Source organism: Danio rerio, chromosome 20 (genome assembly GCF_052040795.2).
Source record: "Danio rerio strain M-AB ecotype USA chromosome 20, GRCz13ab, whole genome shotgun sequence".
Taxonomy (NCBI): Eukaryota; Metazoa; Chordata; class Actinopteri; order Cypriniformes; family Danionidae; genus Danio; species Danio rerio.
In genome coordinates, this window is record NC_141040.1 from 56,672,968 (window position 1) to 56,689,198 (window position 16,231).

The 16,231-nt window shown below is 37.7% G+C and overlaps 2 protein-coding genes across 6 annotated transcripts in view; both read left to right on the forward strand.

The window, feature by feature from the left end:
* Nucleotides 1–16,231, forward strand: part of arhgap39 (Rho GTPase activating protein 39) — a 297,080-nt gene that overhangs the window by 122,930 nt on the left and 157,919 nt on the right. The gene's annotated exons all lie outside the window — the stretch shown is intronic.
* The window catches only part of gfus.1 (GDP-L-fucose synthase, tandem duplicate 1), a 31,539-nt gene that overhangs the window by 3,029 nt on the left and 12,279 nt on the right, over nucleotides 1–16,231 (forward strand). For all 4 annotated transcript variants that reach the window (XR_015517598.1, XR_015517600.1, XR_015517599.1 and 1 more), the window contains 3 exon segments: nucleotides 9,897–10,033; nucleotides 11,438–11,552; nucleotides 13,973–14,101. Coding sequence is in view for 1 of the 4 variants with exons in the window: in NM_001008620.1 (NP_001008620.1) it covers nucleotides 9,897–10,033; nucleotides 11,438–11,552; nucleotides 13,973–14,101 (381 nt within the window). In the remaining 3 variants the exon portion in view is untranslated.

Consider the following 16,231-nt stretch of genomic DNA (forward strand, 5'->3'; position numbering starts at 1 on the left):
CTGCTGTTTTTTTAAGTAATGTTGTCGTCTCATTGAAGCATTGAGGTGTAAAGTTGGTTTTATATTTACACATTCAGACTTTCTGCTTAATTATATAATTTCAGAAAAGCATTATTAGCTTATTTTTAATGGGTAAATCATATTATCAGCCAATGACTATCAAAGTAGAACACTGTTCACAGGCAGTTAAATTAAGCTAATGTTGCTTTCAAGTCATATTTGCATGTGATTTCAGACTCAATATTGAAATTAGCATGGTAAACAATATAGGGAGCGTTAAATGAAGGAATGCAGGAATATAAAACCAACTTTATCTCAATAGTAAAACTAAAATAGCAGTAAAAATGTCATTTTTAGGTGAACTGACCCTTTAAAGCAGGGGTGTCAAACTCAATTCCTGGAGGGCCGAAGCCCTGCACAGTTTAGTTCCAACCCTGCTCCAACACACTTACCTGTAGGTTTCAAACAAGCCTGAAGGACTCAATTAGTTTGATCAGGTGTGTTTAATTAGGGTTGGAACTAAACTGTGCAGAGCTGCGGCCCTTTTGGAACTGAGTTTGACACCTGTGCTTTAAAGTCTCTGTAGATCATTAATCTGTTCGTCTTTATGAGTGCTAAAGGCTGTAATGTGGTTTTTATTTACTCGTGCTTTCACTAAATATTAAATATGAAGCGTACAGATGCATAAATCCAGCATGTGCTGTTGTTTAAGTAATGTTGTCGTTTCATTGAAGCACTGATGTAAAGTTGGTTTTATATTTACACATTCAGACTTTCTCCTTAATATAATTTCAGAAAAGCATTATTAGCTAATTTTAAATAGTGAAATCATATTATCAGCCAATGACTATTAAAGTAGAACACTGTTCACAGGCAGTTAAATAGAGCTAATGTTGCTTTTAAGTCATAATTGAATATGATTTTAGACCCAACAATATAGGGGGCGTTAAATGAATGAATGTGTGAATATAAAACCAACTTAATCTCAATAGTAAAAATGTAGGAGCAATAATTAGTAAAAAAATAAATGTTTAGGTGAACTGTCTCTTTAAGACCTCCATAGATCACTAATCTGTTCATCTTTCATACGTTTGTCCATTCATTGAGTGCTAAAGGCTGTAATGTGATGTTTATTTACTCGTGCTTTCACTAAATATTAAATATGAAGCGTACAGATGCATAAATCCAGCATGTGCTGTTTTTTTAGTAATGTTGTTGTCTCATTGAAGCATTGATGTGAAGTTGGTTTTATATTTACACATTCAGACTTTCTCCTTAATATAATTTCAGAAAAGCATTATTAGCTAATTTTTAATTGTGAAATCATATTATCAGCCAATGACTATTAAAGTAGAACACTGTTCACAGGCAGTTAAATAAAGCTAATGTTGCTTTCAAGTCATATTTGCATGTTATTTCTGACTCAATATTGAAATTAGCATGGTAAACAATTTAGGGAGGGTTAAATAAATGAATGCAGGAATATAAAACCAACTTTATCTCAATAGTAAAACTGAAGTAGCAGTAAAAATGTCATTTTTAGGTGAACTGACCCTTCACCAGTCTCTGTAGATCATTAATCTGTTCATCTGTATGAGTGCTAAAGGCTGTAATGTGGTTTTTATTTACTCGTGCTTTTGCTAAATGACAAATATGAAGCGTACAGATGCATAAATCCAGCATGTGCTGTTGTTTAAGTGATGTTGTCGTCTCATTGAAGCATTGATGTAAAGTTGGTTTTATATTTACACATTCAGACTTTCCCCTTAATATAATTTCAGAAAAGCATTATTAGCTAATTTTAAATAGTGAAATCATATTATCAGCCAATGACTATTAAAGTAGAATACTGTTCACAGGCAGTTAAATAAAGCTAATGTTGCTTTAAAGTCATAATTGAATATGATTTCAGACCCAACAATATAGGGGGGCGTTAAATGAACAAATGTGTGAATATAAAACCAACTTTATCTCAATAGTAAAAATCTTGTAGCAATAATTAGTAAAAAAATAAATGTTTAGGTGAACTGTCTCTTTAAGACCTCCATAGATCACTAATCTGTTCATCTTTCATAAGTTTGTCCATTCATTGAGTGCTAAAGGCTGTAATGTGATGTTTATTTACTCGTGCTTTCACTAAATATTAAATATGAAGCATACAGATGCATAAATCCAGCATGTGCTGTTGTTAAGGTAATGTTGTTATCTCATTGAAGCATTGATGTGAAGTTGGTTTTATATTCACACATTCAGACTTTCTCCTTAATATAATGTCAGAAAAGCATTATTAGCTAATTTTTAAATGTGAAATCATATTATCAGCCAGTGACTATCAAAGTAGAACACTGTTCACAGGCAGTTAAATAAAGCTAATGTTGCTTTAAAGTCATATTTGCATGTTATTTCTGACTCAATATTGAAATTAGCATGGTAAACAATATAGGAAGGGTTAAATAAATGAATGCAGGAATATAAAACCAACTCTACCTCAATAGTAAAACTGAAGAAGCAGTAAAAATGTCATTTTTAGGTGAACTGACCCTTCACCAGTCTCTGTAGATCATTAATCTGTTCATCTTTATGAGTGCTAAAGGCTGTAATGTGGTTTTTATTTACTCGTGCTTTTGCTAAATATTAAATATGAAGCGTACAGATGCATAAATCCAGCATGTGCTGTTGTATTTCTACTGTTTTTTTAAGTAATGTTGTTGTCTCATTGAAGCATTGAGGTGTAAAGTTGGTTTCATATTCGCACATTCAGACTTTCTGCTTAATTATATAATTTAATAAATGTATTATTAGAAAATTCTAAATGGGTAAATCATATTAGCAGCCAATGACTATCAAAGTACAACACTGTTCACAGTCAGTTAAATAAAGCTAATGTTGCTTTCAAGTCATAATTACATGCAATTTCATACCAAATATTCATAATAAAGTGGTAAAAAAACATCACTGAGCGAATGTGTGAATGTAAAATCTTCTTTACCTCAATCGTTGACGCAGAGGGTGTGTCAGTAGTGAACTTGATATCTCAGATTGAGCTTTTTGTAGTTCATTGTGAGCTGTAGGGAGGGTCAGAAATCATATTTAACACAAAAACTCCTGTTGTGCTGCGGTACATCAATGGAAATCTGATGCATCAGCTGACAACATTAAAGAAAATATACATACACTACCTGACAAAAGCCTTGAGGTGGATCCCAGTTGTAAGAGCAACACATAATAACTTGCCTTCTAGTTGATTGTTTATAAAAGTGGCAGATTTTTGTGATCAGTCATCTGCTGATCTGCATTAAACATCACCAATACTGCAGAAGACCTACTGGAATTCACATGCACCAAGATTCTCATAGAAATCAGTCAAGTTTGGTGAAGGAGTCATCATGGTTTGGGGTTCATTCAGTATGGGGGCGTGCGAGAGATCTGCAGAGTGGATGATCAACATCAACAGCCTGAGGTATCAAGACATTTGTGCTGCCCATTACATTACAAACCACAGGAGAGGGACAATTCTCCAGCAGGATAGCGCTCCTGCTCATACTTCAGCCTCCACATCAAAGCTCCTGAAAGCAAAGAGTGCTCTAGGATTGGCCTGCCCAGTCACCAGACATGAACATTATTGAGCTGATGAAGGAGGAGGTGTTGAAGATGAACACAAAGACTCTTGATGAACTCTGGGAGTCCTGCTGAACGCTTTCTTCTTCATTCCAGATGACTTTATTAATCAGTGATTTGAGTCATGTCAGAGATGTATGGATGCAGTCCTCCAAGCTCATGATGGAGTCAGACACAATATTCATTCTGTCTCCACTGCAGCAGGACTTTATATTCTATACTGGACATTATTTCTGTTCAGTGATGAGACTTTAGTCTAAGCAGAGTCAGAGCTTACTGTCCTAATCAAATCATTAATAATCAAGACATGATCAGATTTTATTGTGCTCAAATAAGCAAAATCTAGAGGCCTTTACCTTTTATATAAGCCACTTCTGACACCAACTGAACAACTAGAAGTCAAGATATTATTTGCTGTTCCTAAACTTGGATAGACAACAAGACTACTGTCAGGTAGTGTATATAATCATTGCTGCTTTATTGTTATAAATGTAAAATGTGGTTAAGATCTACGTCTGTTAATAACATTACATTTAAACTAGGGTAAACCACAAAGTGTCAGACATTTAAAGGGTTCGTTCACCCAAAAACTGATTTTTCTGTCATCGTTTACTCACTCTTTACTTATTCCAAACCTTTATAAGTTTTTCTTCGGTTGAACACGAAAGATGTTTTGAAAAATGTTGGATACTTGTAACCATTGACTTCCAGTGTATTTTATTCCTACTATAGAAGTGAATGGTTACAGCTTTCTTCAAAGTTCGGTCATCATTTACTTGTTTCAAACCTATATGAGTTTCTTCTGTTCAATGCAAAAGAAAATATTTTGAAGAATGTTGAAAACCTGTAACCATTGACTTCCAGTGTATTCGCTTTTCCTACAATGAAAGTCAATGGTGACAGCATTCTTCAAAATATCTTCTGTTTTTGTCAAGGGTCAAACCATTTTGGGCATTTAAAGGGACAGTTCACACAAAAATTCAAGCTCTGTCATCATTTACTCGCTATTTTAAACCTATATGAGTTTTTCTCTTCTCGTTAATGCAAATTGGATATTTTGAAGAATGCTGAAAACCTGTAACCATTGACTTTCAGTGTATTTCCAGTTTTTTTCCAGTGAAAATTGAAAATTCTCTCATCGTTTACTCACCCTTAACTTATTCCAAACCTTTATAAGATTTTCTTCAGTTGAACACAAAAGAAGATGTTTTGAAGAATGTTGAAAACCTGTAACCATTGACTTCCAATGTATTTTATTCCTACTATGGAAGCCAGTGGTTTCAGCTTTTTTCCAAAAATATTTTTTTTGTGTGTTCAACAGACATAAAGAACTCATTAATGTTTGAAACCACTTCAGGGAGGGTACATATGTAGTAGCTTTTCATTTTTGGGTGAACTATCCCTTAAAGTAGAACATGTTGGGACTGATTAGATTGAATATAGCCTACAGTGAGGGAGTTTTGTTTTGCTAGTCTCTGATCTCTGATGTTTCCCAGTACTGGGTTGGGGCTGGAAGGGCATCCGCTGTGTAAACATATGCTGGAATAGTTGGCGGTTCATTCCACTGTGGTGACCCCTGATAAATAAGGGACTAAGCTGAAGGAAAATTAATGAACGAATAATCTGTGATGCTAAGGCTCAAAAGCTATTAGGCATTTAAAGGGGCAGTTTACTCAAAAAATGAAAATTCTGTCATCATTTACTCACCCTTTAAAAAGCTTTATGAGTTTATTTCCCCTGTTAAACATAAAAGATGTTTTGAAAAATGTTGGATACTTGTAACCATTGACCATTCCAGTGTATTTTATTTCTACTATGGAAGTGAATGGTTACAGCTTTCTTCAAAGTTTGGTCATCATTTACTTGTTTCAAACCTGTATGAGTTTCTTCTTTTCAATGCAAAAGAAAATGTTTTGAAGAATGTTGAAAACCTGTAACCATTGACTTGCAGTGTATTTCCAGTTTTTTTTTTCCAGTGAAAATTGAATGAAATTCTCTCATTGTTCACTCACCCTTTACTTATTTCAAATTTTTATGAGATTATTTTTCCCTTGTTGAACACAAAAGAAGATGTTTTGAAGAATGCTGAAAACCTGTAACCATTGACTTCCAGTGTATTTGTTTTTCCTACAATAAAAGTCAATGGTGACAGCATTCTTCAAAATATCTTTTTCTTTTGTCAAGTGTCAAACCGTATTGGACATTTAAAGGGACAGTTCACACAAAAAGTCTAATTCTGTCATCGTTTACTCGCCATTTTAAACCTATGAGTTTCTTTCTTCTCTTGAATGCAAAATAAGATATTATGAAGAATGCTGAGAATTTAATGAAAATTCTCTCATTGTTCACTCACCTTTTACTTGTGTTAAACTTTGTATAAGATTATTTACCTCTGTTGAACACAAAAGAAGATGTTTTGAAGAATGCTGAAAACCTGTAACCATTGACTTCCAGTGTATTCATTTTTCCTACATTGAAAGTCAATGGTTACAGATTTCTACAAAATAACAAATGAAAGAAACTCATAATTGTGTGAAACCACTTTAGGGAGAGTAAATACTGAGTAACCTTTGATTTTTGGGTGAACTGTCCCGTTAAGTAGAACATGGGACTGGTTTGAGGGTCAAACTGTGTGTGAATGTTTACATGTCGCTAGTTCTCATGAGCAGGTGCTGTTTGAATTATCTTGTATAATTATGTGAAGGGACTATTTTGTCTTGAGTTCACAGTGGGGGTGAAATCCGATATCATCCTGTTGTTACTGTCATTTAAACATGTAATTTCTGACAACTGTGTCAACATTAAACTATGTATAATCAGCACCTCTTGTGTGTATTGTGGTGGTAGCATGGTGGCTCTATGGTTAGCACTATCGTCTCATAGGAAGAAGGTCACTGGTTCGAGTCCCGACTGGGTCAGTTGTGTGTATATATATATGTGTGTGTGTGTGTGTGTGTGTGTGTGTGTGTGTGTGTGTGTGTGTGTGTGTGTGTGTGTGTGTGTGTGTGTGTGTGTGTGTGTGTGTGTGTTTGTGAACTATTAATTGACATGAAGTTACAGAAATGCTACTATGTCGTGATCTATTTATTGTTATCAGGGATATGAGACAAAAAAAGAATACAGAAGTACTGCTCTATTATCATATGCATGTGTACAGGAACTGTGCTATTATAATGTGTTGTGAGCATGTGCTTATTGTGCATAAATGGAAATAAGTATTGAACTTATTTGCATTTTAGTATTGCAAATAAGTATTGAACACGTCACCATTTTTCTCAGAAAACATATTTCTAAAGGCGCAGTTGGCTTGAAATTTTGACCAGATGTTAGTAACAAGCAAAGAAATCCACATATGCAAAGAAAACAAAACTAAATCTTTTTATAAATGAAGCTTTGTGTAATAAAATGAAAAAGTATTGAACACATGAGGAAAGGGGGGTGTATTCCGGCAGTGAAAGCCCAGACTGCAGCTGAAATCTCTCAGTAGTTCTTCAGCAAGCCTCTGCCCTTCCTCAGTGTAAATGACTATCAGCTGCTTCAGTCCAACATCTACATCAGCAGGAGGATGAAGATGAACCCAGGGTGGACATTTCAGCTAGACAAAAGGGGTGTCAAAATTAATTGTTTCTTAATTGTATTAAAAACACTCAGGAGCCAACTCAGCGCCGGCCCGTGGCATAGGCACCATAGGCAAATGCTAAGAGCGCTGTATATCCAGAGGGGCGCCAGAAAGGAGCGCCGTTCAGTTGGTTTTGTTTTGATAATCCTGACACACATTTAGTTAAAGACGGCAATAACTCAAAAACCTCTTACCCTAAAAAGATCTAAAGTGTGTTTCCTACAAAAAGACAAAGGGCTCTATTTTGACGGTCCATGCGCAGGGCGCAAACGCTTTCAGGGCGTGTCAGGACACGTTTTTGCTAATTTAAGGACGGGAAATCTGCCTTGCGCCACGGCGCATGGTCTAAAAGGGTTGAGTTTATTTTGTTATTGAGTTATAGGTGTGTTTTGAGAATAAACCAATCAGAATCTCATCTCGCCTTCCCTTTAAGACCCAGCTGCGTCGCGCCAACAGCGCATTCGCTATTTACAGGACGCAAAGTAAGTGTAAGTGGAAAAACTGAGCAATTCACAAGCAAACAGTTAAACAGAGCATCTGCAGCGTGAGAATGAGAGATAATGGATCACTTTCACTTTCGCTCTTGGATAGGGAAACCTTTGCGCACAGACATCAATTAGTCTATAAATAAATAATTTCGTTTGTTAAGCGCAAATATTCGTTTCAAAACTATTTCTAAATTCAGTTCTAATTTCCAGCAAACGGATAAATGAACAATAATAACAAAATGTGCTCAAAAACCTGAGTTATATCCTAAAACACATGCTGTGCCCCATATGGTCTAAAACCTGACAGGTGGGCAAATCTAAGCTTGTTTTTAATAAAACAAATATAAATATGGATATAATAAATAATACTGCTAATTATAATAACATTATACAAAAGCAAATTGTTATGAATGAACTGAAAAAGCCTCCCGAGATGAAGAAGACATAAAATCAGTGATTTTTCATATTTATGTAGGCTAGAAAATAATATGTTTTGTAATATTTTAATCCTTTATATTTATATTCTATATCTATTCTTATTATATCCTATATATATCCTTAATATTTAATTGTTTTCATATGTAAAGATATTTGCCTATTGCTCTCTTGTGTGTATTAAGCAGTGTGTAAGCGAGGTGCAACTCTGCGCTGGAGTTTAGACCGGGTTTGTTTTGGTCTAATGAAAAATCTATTTTAGTTTCTCAAAATAGCAACGCGCCAGCGGTCCGCCTCAGAACGCCTTCCTTTTTAGAGCAGAACGCCTATGGGCGCACAAATGAGCACTAATGCATTTGCTATTTAAACAGCGTAGCGCAACGCCTCAAAACCACTCTTGCGCCAAGCTGAAACTAGCAAAAGACTATTACGCCACGCCTTGCGCCACACTGCGCCGGGTATATGATAGGGCCCAAAGCTGGTTATGTTTCACAGCTGTCTTTCTTTTTTTTTGCTCGACATTTCGAGCAATGCTCCGTTTAGGCCCTCGCAATATGTTTTTAGCCAAGAGAGCTCGCGCTGAGAGGAGCTCTCAGTTTTTTCAGTTTTTTTTTTTTCCGTTTTTCTGCTCCGCTCAGCGCGAGCTCTCCCTGTTGCGAGGGCTTAAGTGTGTGTGTGTGTGTGTGTGTGTTTGTGTGTGTGTGTGTGTGTGTGTGTGTGTGTGTGTGTGTGTGTGTGGTGCTGTCTATGTTTGTGTATGTGTTTGAATGAGAGACAGTGTAGTGCTGTGTGTCTGTTAGTTTACACAGACAGCATGTTATCCCCCCTAAAATATAACACTGTATATGGAAAGCATCGTCAATGCACCGTGATGCACCGAGATATCGAATTGAACCGAATCGAAGGCATGATCGTAACCGAACCGTGAGACTAGTATAGGTTCACACTTCTACTAGACAATGATCCAAAACACAGCCAATGAGACTCTCAGATGCTTTGAGAGAAAGAAAATCAAGCTGTAGAATGGCCCAGCCAATCACCTGATCCGAATCCAATAGAGAATACAAATGAAGGCTCCGATTTGACAGACGAGACCCACAGAAGCATCAAGATTTTGACACTGCTAAAGTCTGTGAGAAACTCCCACCTGAGCAATGCATGAGGCTTCATTCTCCATATCAGAGGCGTCTTCAAGCTGCAGCACCAATAAAAGCCTTTTATATAAAGTATTAAACACATTTCAGTAGTTCAGCTCTTTCTCCTTCTGTCATTTCATATTACACAAAAGACATGTTCAGATTTGTTTTGTTTTTATGTTTGTATTGTTTGGGTTTTTACCGAAATCTGCTTTATTTCCATGTCTGCAGCTTCTTTAGAAATATTATCCCCAGGAAAAAAACATGACAGTGTGTTCAATACTCAATTCCCCTGCTGTATATGTGTGTGTTGATGAAATGCAGTGACAATGGAGTGATGTCCCTAATGCAGCATTATTTAAACAAATAAACAGGATCAATGGCAACAAAAGGGAAAAGCCACAGGGTAATCCAGTAAAGCAGGCAAAGGTCTGGGCAAGCAGAACACAAACGTTAATCCAAAAGACAATCCAAGAGTAAATACAGAGGAAGGCTGGGTAAACGCTTTGCCTACACAGTAGAACAGGAGTGTGCGTGTGAATGGAGTTTATATAGTGTGTGTAATCGGTGTAAATGATGAGCTGTGTTTGTGTGTGTTAGATGGACGGGCCGATGCGTGTGCTGGTGACGGGTGGCAGTGGGCTGGTGGGCCGAGCGATAGAGCGAGTGGTGAAAGAGGGAGAAGGAAGAGAAGGAGAAGAATGGATATTCCTGTCGTCCAAAGACGCCAATCTCTTGTGAGTACTCTGAACAAACACTCCTCAGGGGTCACACTGCGATCATACAGCACTGTTCAGAATTGTGTGTTATCCGCTTGTTAAGTGGTGGCGTATGTAATACTGTTTCCGGGTCTCATTTGAGTTGAGAAATGATTTGTTTATGATCGCTTTGTTATGATCAATTTGTTTATGATCACAAATGAAAATTAATTTTATATAAAGTCATGGTGTACACAACAATCTCTGGGCTTGCTGCAAAACAAATACCAAAGTTGTAACAATTTATAAAAAAATTAATCACTTTCTGGCCATCGGATATTAGGCATGGGCATATATATTGCAATCGTGATTTTCGAAAGTATTAAATTGTTTTGTAAACGTTTATTATTACCATTTCATGAGTCTCCCCATACAGTTGAATAGAGCGCTTGGATCGGAAGCTGCTCCGCGTGACGTCACACTTAACAAGCGGATTACATGAGTATATGAAATACTTGATTTTGATTGGTCAGTCGTGACTTTCTAAAGTACGTTATTCCAGATAGCAAATGATTAAACTAAACACAGGCAAAAAAATTACTTAGCTTAATAATACATACAAATGTTAACGTGTTTTAATGTATTTTACTTGATTTAGCACCAAAGTTAATTTTATTTTTCACCTACTAAACAGTTTTTTTGGGCGGCACAGTGGCTCAGTGGTTAGCACTGTGACCTCACAGCAAGAAGGTCGCTGGTTCGAGTCCCGACTGGGTCAGTTGGCATTTCTATGTGGAGTTTGCATGTTCTCCTCGTGTTGGCGTGGGTTTCCCTCACAGTTCAAACACATGCGCTATAGGGCAATGGATTAACTAAATTGACCATAGTGTATGAGTCTGTGTGTGAATGAGTGTATGGGTGTTTCCCAGTACTGGGTTGCGGCTGAAAGCGCATCCACTGCATAAAACATATGCTGGAATAGTTGGCGGTTCATTCCGCTGTGGCAACCCCTGATAAATAAGGGACTAAGCTGAAAAGAAAATGAATGAATCACTTCTCCTTTTCCCAGTTCAGACAATACTCTGAATTTGGCTATCAAACTTTGGTTATGTAAAAGAGGTGTCTGTGAGTGCATCTCTAGCTGTGGTGTGTCCTTCCCTAATCTCAGTGAACTAGAACTATTACTCAAACATGGTTATCACACATGGTGTAAAACAGAAATTAATGTAATAATGTCAAATAAAGCATTAGACATGGTGTTCTCTGTACAAGTTAAGTATAGTTGATGTATTATTAGCCCCCCTGTATATTTTTTTCCCCATTTTCTGTTCAACACAAAGATTTTTTTGCACATTTATAAACATAATAGTTTCAATAACTATCTTCTAATAACTTTAATACATAATTTCTAATAATAAAACACATTTTCTTTTGGTGCTTTAGGAGCCCTGAAGAGACTAAAGCAGTGTTTGAGAAGCATCGTCCCACACACGTCATTCATTTAGCTGCGATGGTCGGCGGACTCTTTAGAAACATGAGACAGAACCTGGACTTCTGGGTAATTATTGACATTGTTACATTGGATTAGAGCTCTGGTGAAAAATCATTTGAAAAAATTGATTCTGCAATTTTTAAAATGCATAGATATTTCTGCTTGAATCAATTCTGAGCTTAGTTTTTAACAGCGGCGAGCACTTACATTTAGCCTAGAGCACAGTCTACTGTAAAAACCTAGCCTAGAGTATTGTTTGCTTTAAAAAACGAACATAGAGTGCTGTCTGCTGTTATAAAATACACTAGACCGCCATCTGCAGTTAAAAACTGTCCTAGATCGCCATCTGCTGTTAAAAAGTAGGCTAGAGTTTTGTCTGTTGATTAAAAACTAGCCTAGAGCATCATCTGCTGTTAAAAACTGGCATAGAGTGCCATGTGCTGTTAAAAACAAACTTAGAGCACCATCTGCTTTTTAAAAACTATTCTAGAGTACCATCTGCTGTCTTAAAACTAGCCTAGAGTGCCGTCTGCTGTCTAAAAACTGTTCTAGAGCGCCGTCTGCTGCTAAAAACAAACCAAGAGTTTCATCTACTTTTTAAAAACTATTCTAGAGTGTCGTCTGCTATTTAAAAACTATTCTAGAGCGCCATCTGCTGTTTGAAAACTATTCTGGAGTGCCGTCTGCTGTTTAAAAACTAACCTAGAGCACCATCTGCTGTTTAGAAACTAGCCTAGAGCACCATCTACTGTTTAAAAACTAGCCTAGAGTGCTGTCTGCTGTTAAAAGCTAGCCTAGAGTTCCTTCTGCTGTTAAAAACTAGCCTAGAGCACCATCTGCTGTTTAAAAACTAGCCTAGAGTGCTGTTTGCTGTTAAAAACTAGCCTAGAGCACCATCTGCTGTTTAAAAACTAGCCTAGAGTGCCGTCTGCTGTTAAAAACTATCCTAGAGCAACATTTGCTGTTTAAAAACTAGCCTAGAGTGCTGTCTGCTGTTAAAAACTAGCCTAGAGTGCCGTCTGCTGTTAAAAACTAGCCTAGAGCACCATCTGCTGTTTAAAAACTAGCCTAGAGTGCCGTCTGCTGTTTAACCCTAGCATGGAGCGCCGTCCGCTATTAAAAACAAACCTATAGTGCCTTCTGCTGTTAAAAACAAACCTAGAGCACCATCTACTTTTTAAAAACTAGCCTAGAGCAATGTCAGCTGTTAAAAACTAGCATAGAGTGCCATCTGCTGTTAAAAACTAGCATAGAGCACCGTCTGCTTTTAAAAACTAGCATAGAGCGCCGACTTCTGTTAAAAACTAGCCTAGAATGCTCTCTGCTGTTTAAAAACTAGTATATAGCACTGTCCGCTGTAAAACCCTAGCCTAGAGCACCGTCTGCTGTTAAACACTAACCTAGAGTGTCATCTAATGTTTAAGAACTAGCCTAGAGCACCGCCTGCTATTAAAAACTAGCCTAGAACGCCATCTGCTGTTAAAAACTAGCCTAGAGCGCCGTCTGCTGTTATAAACTAGCCTAGAGCGCCATCTGCTGTTAAACCTTAGCCTAGAGCGCCATCTGCTGTTATAAACTAGCCTAGAGCGCCATCTGCTGTTAAACCTTAGCCTAGAGCGCCATCTGCTGTTATAAACTAGCCTAGAGCAACATCTGCTGTTAAACCTTAGCCTAGAGCACCATCTGCTGTTAAAACTAGCCTAGAGCACCACCTGCTGTTAAAGCTTAGCCTAGAGCGCCATCTGCTCTTAAAACTAGCCTAGAGCACCATCTGCTGTAAAACCCTAGCCTAGAGCACCGTCTGCTGTTAAACACTAACCTAGAGTGCCATCTAATGTTTAAGAACTAGCCTAGAGCACCGCCTGCTATTAAAAACTAGCCTAGAACGCCATCTGCTGTTAAAAACTAGCCTAGAGCGCCGTCTGCTGTTATAAACTAGCCTAGAGCGCCATCTGCTGTTAAACCTTAGCCTAGAGCGCCATCTGCTGTTATAAACTAGCCTAGAGCGCCATCTGCTGTTAAACCTTAGCCTAGAGCAACATCTGCTGTTAAACCTTAGCCTAGAGCACCATCTGCTGTTAAAACTAGCCTAGAGCACCACCTGCTGTTAAAGCTTAGCCTAGAGCGCCATCTGCTCTTAAAACTAGCCTAGAGCACCATCTGCTGTTATACCATAGCCTAGAGCGCCGTTTGCTGTTATAAACTAGCCTAGAGCGCCATCTGCTGTTAAACCTTAGCCTAGAGCGCCGTCTGTTGTTAAACCCTAGCCTAGAGCATCACCTGCTGTAAAAAAAAAACTAGCCTAGAGTGCTATTTGCTGTTAAAAACTAGCCTAGAACGCTGTTAAACATTGAGCTCAAAATCAATTTAAGGCAGACTAGTGCTGCATTTTGATTATTTTTCTGCTGATTTTCACCACAGCTCTACTGGAAGTCTATAAATGGATATACAAATTAATTTGTTTATTTGTTTGCTTTTATTTCCAGAGAAGTAATGTGTTCATCAATGACAACGTGCTGCAGGCGGCTCATGATTCTGGAGTGGTCAAAGTGGTTTCTTGCCTGTCGACCTGCATCTTCCCAGATAAAACCACCTATCCCATAGATGAGACAATGGTAAACGTGTACAGTCGTGTGAAAAAGTTAGCACACCCTACTGATTTAATGTTTTTCTGTTTCAGCAAATAATGGTACTTAGCGGATCTTAAAATCTATGCATCGCTTGACGTCTCACAGCGCGTCATTATTTATTGAAAAAATAAAGCCAAGGCAGAAAAGCCATGGGTGACTGTTAAAACACTCTCCATGCCAGATTAATAAAATCTAGCCCCGGTTGCCAGATTCTTTCAGAAAATGTCTGTTGCTCTTGGTTTCCAAACATCTACAGAACTTAATGATTGTAACATTCAGAAAGTAAGTATTATTATACCACAAGCAACAGCAATGGAAAATTACTGCTTGACAATATTATCTAGACACACTACAGACCTTTACATGGACACTTTCTCTTATCTCCTACTCATGAAGACAAGTTTCTCTTGAGTACACACAGTCATATGGTTTTAACAATATGGAAAAAAGGAAATAATAGTAAAGCAATAATTATAGGAAAGCAGTAATAATAAAATGCAATATAAAATGACAAATGAACTACTAATCAATCAAATAATATAATGATAATTACACTCAACTGCCATTTTATAAGGTACACCTTAAAGTACCGGGTTGGACCTTTTTTGCCTTGAGAACAAGGAAATATTCCTCAGAGATTTGACATGAGAGCATCACACAGTTGCAAATTTGTCAGCTGCACATCCATAATGCCAATCTCCCGCTCCACCACATCCAAAAGCTGCTCTATTGGATTGAGCTCTGGTGACTGTGGAGGCCATTTGAGTACAGTAAACTCATTGTCATGTTCAAGAAACCAGTCTGAGATGATTCACGCTGTATGACATGGAGCGTTATCCAGCTGGAAGTAGCCATCAGAAGATGGAGACACTGTGCTCATAAAGGGATGGACATGGTCAGCAACAATACTCAGGTAGGCTGTGGCGTTGACACAATGCTCAATTGGTAATAATGAGCCCAAAGTGTGCCAAGAAAATCTCCCCCACGCCATTAAACCACCACCAGCAGCCTGAACCATTAATACAAGGCAGGATGATCCATGCTTTCATGTTGTTGAGACCAAATTCTGAGCCGAGCATCCGAATGTGTCAGCAGAAATGGAGACTCATCAGAGCAGGCAACGTTTCTCCAATCTTCTATTGTCCAGTTTTGGTGAGTCTGTGTGAATTGTAGCATCAGTTTCCTGTTCTTAGCTGACAGGAGCGGCACCCGGTGTGCTCTTCTGCTGCTGTAGCCCATCCGCCTCAAGGTTGGACGTGTTGTGTGTTCAGAGATGCTCTTCTGTAGAGCTCAAGTGCTTATTTGAGTTACTGTTGCCTTTCTATCAGCTGGAACCAGTCTGGCCATTCCCCTCTGACCTCTGGCATCAACAAGGCATTTGCGCCCACAGAACTGCCGCTCACTGGATATTTTTTCCTGACCATTTTCTGTAAACCCTAGAGATGGTTGTGCGTGAAAATTCCAGTAGATCAGCAGTTTCTGAAATACTGACTATGCCACGTTCAAAGTCACTTAAATCCCAGTTCTTCCCCATTCAGATGCTGTTTTTGAACTGCAGCAGATCGTCTTGACCATGTCTACATGCCTAAATGCATTAAGTTGCTGCCATGTGATTGACTGATTAGAAATTTGCATTAACGAGCAGTTGGCCAGGTGTACCTAATAAAGTGGCCGGCAAACGTATACAAATGACTGATGATTGCTGCTTTCTTGGTAATGTTTTATGTTGCATAAAAATTTGTAGTTTTTTGTTAAGGGAAGGTTCATATCAGTGCAATTTATGTGCTAAAAGTGTTACAAGTCTGATCACTGTATACTGGTTTTTAGATATATCTACTGGGTCCAAAAACAACCAAAATAGGGTCAGGGTAAAATAGTTTTCCCACCATTTCCAATAATAACTCCAATAATTGCTCATATTTACATGCATTTATTTACAAATTGTAATCATACTCTCAAAAGGCTCTTAACAAATCACATTTCATTCATCGTCCTTACTGTAACTTTCAAAACTCCTTATACCAAATCATTCTAAACAAATTGGTTTTAATGACAAACTTATTAACTTAATTAATTTCGTGATTTGAGAGATAATTGTCACACGCCTTTAAGACT